At 41.2% G+C, this 8,833-nt stretch overlaps 1 protein-coding gene and 1 pseudogene across 2 annotated transcripts in view; one reads left to right on the plus strand and one right to left on the minus strand.

Moving 5' to 3' along the window:
- Nucleotides 1–5,612, minus strand: part of LOC309811178 (TNF receptor-associated factor 1-like) — an 89,535-nt pseudogene extending 83,923 nt beyond the window's left edge. Inside the window, exons 1-2 of the transcript in view lie at nucleotides 5,360–5,612; nucleotides 2,143–2,327 (exon numbers count right to left, since the gene is read on the minus strand). The product of the transcript in view is annotated as a TNF receptor-associated factor 1-like (transcript). The remainder of the gene's footprint in view (nucleotides 1–2,142; nucleotides 2,328–5,359) is intronic.
- A 2,351-nt stretch (nucleotides 5,613–7,963) lies between these two features.
- On the plus strand, nucleotides 7,964–8,277 carry LOC309811249 (large ribosomal subunit protein P1-like; the record flags this gene model as incomplete). The annotated part of the gene is made up of 1 exon (XM_082633831.1): nucleotides 7,964–8,277. The coding sequence occupies exon 1, from the start codon at nucleotides 7,975–7,977 to the stop codon at nucleotides 8,275–8,277; it is 303 nt and encodes a 100-aa protein (XP_082489957.1). The 5' UTR covers nucleotides 7,964–7,974.
- Nucleotides 8,278–8,833: the final 556 nt, after the last annotated feature.

Consider the following 8,833-nt stretch of genomic DNA (forward strand, 5'->3'; position numbering starts at 1 on the left):
ACAATCAACCCAATCCATAAATGGGCAGAAGACCTAAATAGACATTTCTCCAATGAAGATATACAGATTGCCAACAAACACATGAAAGAATGCTCAACATCATTTATCACTAGGGAAATGCAAATCAAAACTACAATAAGATATCGTCTCACACCGGTCAGCATGGCCATCATCAAAAAATCTACAAACAATAAATGCTGGAGAGGGTGTGGAGAAAAGGGAACCCTCTTGCTCTGTTGGTGGGAATGTAAATTGATACAGCCACTATGGAGAACAGTATGGAGGTTCCTTAAAAAACTACAAATAGAACTACCATACGACCCAGCAATCCCACTACTGGGCATATACCCTGAGAAAACCATAATTCAAAAAGAATCATGTGGGCTTCCTTGGTGGTGCAGTGGTTGAGAGTCCGCCTGCCGATGCAGGGGACACGGGTTCATGCCCCGGTCCGGGAAGATCCCACATGCCGCAGAGCAGCTCGGCCCGTGAGCCATGGCCGCTGAGCCTGTGCATCCGGAGCCTCTGCTCCGCAACGGGAGAGGCCACGACAGTGAGAGGCCTGCACACCGCAAAAAAAAAAAAAAAAAGAGTCATGTACCACAATGTTCATTGCAGCTGTGTTTACAATAGCCCGGAGATGGAAACAACCTAAATGTCCATCATCCGATGAATGGATAAAGAAGATGTGGCACATATATAAAATGGAATATTTCTCAGCCATAAGAAGAAACGAAATTGAGTCATTTGTAGTGAGGTGGATGGACCTAGAGTCTGTCACACTGAGTGAAGTAAGTCAGAAAGAGAAAAGCAAATACCGTATGCTAACACATATATATGGAATCTAAAAAGCAAACAACAAAAAATGGTCATGAAGAACCTAGCGGCAAGACGGGAATAAAGACGTAGACCTAGTAGAGAATGGACTTGAGAATACGGCGAGGGGGAAGGGTAAGCTGAGACAAAGTGAGAGAGTGGCATACACTACCAAATGTAAAATAGATAGCTAGTGGGAAGCAGCCGCATAGCACAGGGAGATCAGCTCCGTGCTTTATGACCACCTAAAGGGGTGGGATAGGGAGGGTGAGAGGGAGGGAGATGCAAGAGGGAAGAGATATGGGGATATATGTATATGTATAACTGATTCACTTTGTTATAAAGCAGAAACTAATGCACCATTGTAAAGCAATTATACTCCAATAAAGATGTTAAATATATATATATATATCATTTATAATTATACATATATAATTATGTCCTAATTTTTGGCAATAATGAAAAACTAATGGTAGCTATTATTATAAATAGCAAATGTGAAAAAACAGATTGAAATTAGAAAAAGTTTAATAAATACATTTAAACTGAAATTATTGAGGAAGGAACTGATTTATACATGTAAATTTTACAGGAAGTTTAGATTAGCCATTTTAACTGCTGCCATGTGTTTTCCAAATATCCTGGATAGTCTTCCTTGGTAGCCATTTGCCACCTGAGCTCTGTCGGTTATAATTGTAAGAATGGATCTTCCACATGCCTGTTCCTTCAAGAGCAACCAAATGAGGCCCTGATAGACATTTTCCCACCCAGAGAGAGAAAATGGTCTTCTTTCCAATTATTGGTCGCTGCTGCTTTTCTCTGTTGACAGGTGTTGCTTGTTGTTTACCGTCCCTCCACTTGCCCTCTGCTCAGCCCTACCCCCTCCTTCTCATCACCATCACCTACTTTCTCTGCTTTGCCTTTTCCCTTTGTTCTTCTGTCTTCAATTGTTTCTCCTGCTCTTCTTGGCTTTCACCCCGCAAACTTAATATTTTACGTTTGTGAACTTCACCAGCTTGCCATGGCAAGTCTTTCTTTTTTATTGATGAAGCAGATGAGAAAAAATACTTGTTTGAGCTTTCATTCTTTGCAGACACTTTCATTTTTGGGGGGATTTAAGGGAAGTTTCCTGCTCTCAAAGGTTTTTGTTGTATCTTCATTTTAGATCAAAGCTATTCTGATGTGATGAGTTTGAGTTGTATCCACTTGGCTAAACTAGAAATACATTTCCCAGAATTTTCTTTCCTGCAGATTCTTAGTTAGCATAGTCCACAGGAAGCATTTGCACAGGAAGCCAGAAGTGAAAGATGGACCTTAGTCCTTTACATTCAGGAGGTCAGTGCAGGGCCTCCGGCACTGTTGTCTTATCTGCTGGTTTGTGCGTTGGCAGAAAGCAACAACTGGGCTGACAGCATCTGCAGCTTCTGCTAAAGCTTCTCTGAATTCTAGGCCAGGTGTAGTGAAGGGAACTAGTTTCTCCTGCAGGATGCCCCACTCATGGAAGCTGGGAGCTTGGAGGTAGTGGCAGGATGAACTATGTGCCTTCACAGTCCTAACTCAGGGCTCTATCAACTTCTCAGCCATATGCCAGGGACCTTGATCACCACCCATTTCCCTCTGTCCATTACACTGATGGTATCATACCGATTGGATTAACTGAGCAGCAAATAGTGATAACCCAAGACACATGAGTGTGACAACTGTGTGCCAGCTGGTGAGAAATAAATCCTACAGAAATTCAGTGAAATTTCTGGAAGTTAGTCTTCCAAAATGAATTGCAAGTTGCTGTGTCTGGCTCTCCCTACCATTAAGAAAGAGACATAATGCCACTAGACATCTTTGGATTCCGAAGGCAACATACTTGGCATTTGAAGGTGCCACTCCAACCCATTTACAAAGCAACCCAAAAAGCTGCCAGTTTTAGGGGGGCCCAGAACAGAAGAAGGCTTTGCAGCAGTCCCATGTGAGCCGCAATGCCGTTTGGACCGTATGGCCCTAGAGGTCTGAAAGTGGTAGGAAGGGATGTAGTATGTGGCCTTTGACAGTCCCCTACAAGTGAATGACAGCACAAAGTATTCAGATTTTGTAAAAAAAAAAAAAAAAAAAAAAGAAAAAAGAAAGAAAGAAAGAAAGAAAAAAAAAGCTATGCGTTCTTCAGTAGAAAGTTACTACCACTGTCCTTTTGAAAATCAGATTCTCACTTGCCACTGAACCTTAATAGAGGCTGAACCCTTGAACATGGCCCACCAGATTACTATGCGATGTGAGTGTTTATCTTGGCTTTTATGTCCTACTAAGCCCTAAAGATAGGCACACACAGCAGTACTCCATCATTATATGAAAGTGGTATACAAGATCCAACTTGATCAGGTCCTGAAAATACAAAGAAAGTGCATGAGTAAGTGGCACAGATGCTCATGACCAATATTTCTGTCACAAAGCCTTCTCCTTCTCCACCTTAAGGGGAGTTTCCTATGATTAGCTAATTGGGGAAGTAAGAGTTGGGGCTTGGGTTGAAGGTGGTTCTGCATGATAGGCTGGCTGTACCTGACAAGCAGACAACTACAGCAGCTCCAATCTGAGGTACCTTGAAAGAGAGTGGTGAAGAAAATCCTCTCAGTGCACAGAACTTTGAGTAATACAGCTGGCTGTTCATTCTACCTGGAAAGGAAGATTGCCAGAAATGTGCATCCATACTACCTCAGCAGCAGCAGCTAAGGATTTGGCTGAATTGTCAGGCAGTTAGAAAGAACATAACTAAAAATTTGGTAATACAGAAACCTCTATGAATGTGTACAAGATGTGAAGATATGTATCTACATGGTCACCAAAGAGAAACCTCAGTGGAGGAGGATATTAATAAGTGGTGTATAAGATGACCCATCATACGTACAATAGTCAGCCTCTTTCCTCAATCATCCCTACACTTGACCAATAGGCTCCTAAAAAAGTACTAATGGAAGCAAGGATGGAAGTTATACATAGCCACAGCAGCATGGATTTCCCTCACTTATGGTGATCTGATTACAGCCACTGAAGGCCCAATCTGACAGCAGCACAGACCAACATGGAGTCTCCAATATGGCACCATTTATTTGGGGGTGGGAGGGGAGGGAACAGAATCAGCCAGGCTTGCAGGATCTTGGTTCCCCGACCAGAGATCAAACCGGGCCCCAGCAGTGGAATCGCAGAGTCCTAACCACTGGATGGCCAGGAAATTCCCTAGTGATAGATTAACTGCATAAAACCATCTCTGTCATGGAAGGTATAGTGCTTTGTTCTCACTGGAGTAAACACTTGTACTGTATATAAATTTGTTTCCTTCCCTACAATTCTTATGCCAAAACTACCATCTTCTAATATACAAAATATCTTATTCTCAGCATTGTTCTAACCAAGAAACTCATTTTACAGCCTATGAAATCTGTTGATGGGTTTATGACCATTGAATTCACTGGTTTTTCCATCTTCCCTGTCATCGTGAAATGGAAGGCTGAACAAATAGTGGAATAGACTTTTGAAGACTTAATTATGGTACCAGCTAGGTGGCCACACCTTGCAGAACTGCCGTGACCTCTGGAATGGGGTACGTACCCTCATTCAGAGACAAGTATATGATACTGTTGCTCCTCTAGGCAGGATTTAGGGCTCTGGGACTCAAGCAGTATACAAGGAACTGGCTGCTCTAATGATTATCACTATTGATCACTAATGAAATGTTGGCTTCCTGTTCTTGTACTCTGAGCTCTGTTGGTCTAGGGGGAGTTACCAAGGAGGGAAGGCTTCTACCAGTGGGACACAGCAGTAGTTCCATTAAACTGTAAGTGAGACTGTCACCACACCTCTTTTATACTTCTTAAATCAAAGAATCAACAGGTAACAGATAACATGCCTGATCCTAAACTCAAGGGGAAATTGAGTTACTACTATGCAGTGCGGGGAGAGAATAGTATGTCTGGGTTGTAGATTTCCTGAGATGACTCCTTTTACCTCCAAGGAGATAAAAAAAAAAAGAAATAGTCCAATACAAGCAGGACTGCATAGGGCATAGAACCTTTGGGAATGAATACTAGTTAACATTATAGCTCAATATTTAAGTTACTTTATATCAAAGAGGAAATGTGATTCAGTTAGAAGAGAAATGAAAATCATTGCAAGATAAAGGATTTTATATCTTTATGGGGGGATGGTAGTGTGTTTCCAGTTGTATAAAGGATAGTTGTTTTATGTTAGGTGGAAGTAAGTTTCTCCTATTGTCTTTACTTGGAAGTTAAGTGTGGTTTAAAAAGGTGTATTTGGATGGCAAGTTAACCAAGGTTAAACTATGGTGGATTCGTATTATGCCAATTTAATTAAGCTGAAACTTCAGTACTTAGAACTCCCTTCCCTGCATAGTTCATAGTTAATATGGGCCACAAGGAACATCTTGCACAAGATTTGGAAGGTGGAAATGAAAGAGCAAACATATTCCTCAAGCAGATGGTGCAGGGAACAAGGCACTGCTGCATCTCACACACATCACCGCTTATCTACTGATTTGCACCTTTGGCAGGAGGCTGCATGGGCGGGCCCTCAACATTTCCAGCTCCTGCTGGATCTTCTGATTCAGCTTCTCTCACTTCTGAGCCAAGTGCATGTTTAGCTCCCAGGAGAAGGGCTTTGGTTTCTCTTGCAAAATGGTCCCCTCCTAGAAGCTGGAAGTTTGGAGGCCAAGAGACACTGACAGGAGTTCCCATCCTTGTGGTTTCTGGCTTAGCTTCACAAGCTCTGGCTTTTCCTTGCTTTTCCCACTTCATGTTCATACACCCCTCCCGACTGCTTGCCATATGGACTTCAGACTCCAGTGCCAGACACAGAAACAACAGCTCCCACAATTATATTATAAGATCAAATCTCTACAATAAATCTTTTATTTTATATGTTTAATTTCCTAGTGTCCCAGCTTCTCTGATTGATACTCCTGAATGCCAAAAGCCTGGTTGCCAGATAATCAGAGTGTTTCCTCATATGTACAGCACTCTGAAAGGCTTTAGAAAAGATGGGAGAGATTTTTTTCTTTTTTTTTGGCCGCCCTGCACAGCTTGTGGAATCTCAGTTCCCCAACCAGGGATTGAACCCCGGGCCATGGCAGTGATACCAGGGGGCAAAGTGGGGGAGGGATAAATTGGGAGATTGGGATTGACATATACACACTACTATATATAAAATAGATAACTAATAAGTACCTACTGTACAGCACAGGGAAATTTGCTCAATATTCTGTAATGGCCTATATGGGAAAAGAATCTAAAAAAGAGTGGATATATGTATATGTGTAACGGATTCACTTTGCTGTATGGCAGAAAGTAACACAACATTGTAAATCAACTACTGTATACTCTAACAAAAAAAAGTTCATCATTCCTAAAAAATATGGATAATTAGTTCATCTATATACTTTTATTCTGGTATTATCCTTTGGTTATTTTATTAATATGCTTTAAATATCCACCTAAAATCTACATTTCTTAAAGGCCGGAAATGTATTTTATTCTTTAAAAAAATCCACTAAGATAAATAAATATTTGGGTGCATAATAAAAAAAGAAAAACAAAGAAAAGATGGGGTAAATGGGAGACAAGGTCCTTGGTTTCAAAGATTCGAGAAATTAAAGACAAACTTTTCACAATGATTCCTGATTTTGAACTATGTCAAATAACAATAGTCTCTTGCAGTAATTTTAATGCCATTTTCTTAGTTGAAGGAGGTGGGCTGGATCTGCAAGTGACCCAAGAATATGCCCAGGAAATTACTTTTAAAAAAATAGTCACCACCTGGGACTTCCCTGGTGGTCCAGTAGTTAAGACTCTGTGCTTCCACTGCAGGGGGCATGGGGCACAGGTTCAATCCCTGGTCAGAGAACTAAGATCCTGCATGCCACGTGGGCAAAAAAAAAAAAAAAAAAAAGAATATTCACCATCTGAGATTGCATTGTCATTATATGCATTTTCTCTTTAAAAATTAAGTGCAGAAAAATAAAATCAAGCAGTTTTAGGAAGCTAGTAGTTTGATTTACAATGATGGAACACTTTCACCCCATAATATACCTTTAAGCCTATTCCAGAAAAGGAACACTTAAGAGTAATCAAAGATTGGTTGAAAATTAAACCTCAAGCTCTGTTCAGGCTAATAAAGACAAGATGGCAAGAATTAGGCAACAGTTCTACAGGAAGGAGAGTATTTCTCCACTGAAAGATGGATCTCCGTGTCTGGGATGCCAGGCTTATTTTCACATGTGGTTGGACAACACTTCCCAAACTGTCTCAGCATACACTATTGACTGTCATGGTGGTTATGTTTCATCCAAAGAAAACTGCATCAAAGACCATCTGTCTTATTTGATAATTCTGCATGTCTTTTAGCAAATTGTCATTTTTATTTCTTAAAAGAAAAATCCAAGTAAATTCTGTGTACAAGCTCATCATCTGGTGTACAGATCTGCTAAACCTGAATTTAGCTAAAATTTAGCATGTATTTCCTTTAATATAATGTGAATCTGCACCAAAAATAAAGGTAGATCAACAGACCAATTCAAATTTTTCACTAAAAGCAGACTTAAATGTTTTAGATGACTGTAAAATCATCATAATGGTGCAAAGTACCACAAGTTTTAGTTCTTGAAGGCAAAAGCAAAATTGATAAAGATTTACCCCTCATATTTTTATTTTTCTTCTTTCTAGGAATGAAATTTTATACTCAGTAGGTTTTATATTTCTAGTTATTACAATCAATTTCTCTCTACTTTCAAGGCTTATTTGAATAACTTGAAGTTATCCAAAGATGCTGTTTCCATGTGTGCACAATGACTGTCATGGTTACTGATACTTCTGCCACAGGTTCTATATGTCAAAATTATGGTATGGCTGGCAGCTCACAGTGAAATACAAATTCCCTGCTGTTCCAGAGGCCATTCTTCTAAGGAACATGCATTACTATCAAGGAGGTTGTCTTAGTCTGTTCTGACTGCTGTAACAGAATACCACAGAGTATCCTTTCCTCAGCTGCCGCTAAGGCTCTCTGTTCCTCCGAGGAGGGTAAGGCCACTTTGGGGTGAGGCCCTCACTTCATCTGGCGACTAGCACCACGCCCAGCAGCCCTTGCCCAGCCCTTGCCCGCACGATGGCCTCCGTCTCCGAGCTCACCTGCATCTACTTGGCCCTCATCCTGCACGACGATGAGGTGACGGTCACAGAGGATAAGATCAATGCCCTCATTAAAGCAGCTGGTATAAATGCTGAACCTTTCTGGGCAGGCTTGTTTGCAAAGGCTCTGGCCAAGGTCAACATCGGGAGCCTCATCTGCAATGTCGGGACTGGTGGACCTGCCCCAGCGGCTGTTGCTGCACCAGCAAGAGGTCCTGCCCCCTTCACCACTGCTGCCCCAGCTAAAAATGATAAGGAGAGATCCATATGTGAAATGTGAAGTTTTAAAACCACCTTTTGGAAAAGAGAAAAACGAATTGAAAGAAGTCAAAATATTTATGCAGCAAAACAACTTGGTATGTTGCTACAAATTCAAATAAAATGTGTCAAATCCTTAAAAAAAAAAAAAGAAAAGAGAAAAGAATACCATAGACTGGGTGGCTTATAAACAACAGAAATTTATTTCTCATAGTTCTGGAGGCTGAGAAGTCCACGACCCAGTCACCAATAGATTCAGTGTCTGGCGAGAACTCGCCTCCTTGTTCATAGACAGCTGCGTTATTGCTGTGTTCTCACATGACAGAAATAGGGGAAGGGAGCTCTCTAGGGTATCTTGTCTACGGGCCCTTATCCCATTAATGAGGGCACCACCTTCATTACCTAATCACCTCCCAGTAGCCCCACCTCTTAATGCCATCACACTCAGGGTTAGGCTTCAACATGTGAATTTGGGGGGCATGTAAACTAACCTGTGCTATAGAGCACAGGTAGATGAAAAGAAGCTGGAGTTACATTGTGCCTGAGGCCCAGGAAAGAGAAAGGAAAGTTTAATGTCA

This window comes from Mesoplodon mirus, assembly GCF_964341445.2.
Source record: "Mesoplodon mirus genome assembly, chromosome: 10".
Lineage (NCBI taxonomy): Eukaryota > Metazoa > Chordata > Mammalia > Artiodactyla > Ziphiidae > Mesoplodon > Mesoplodon mirus.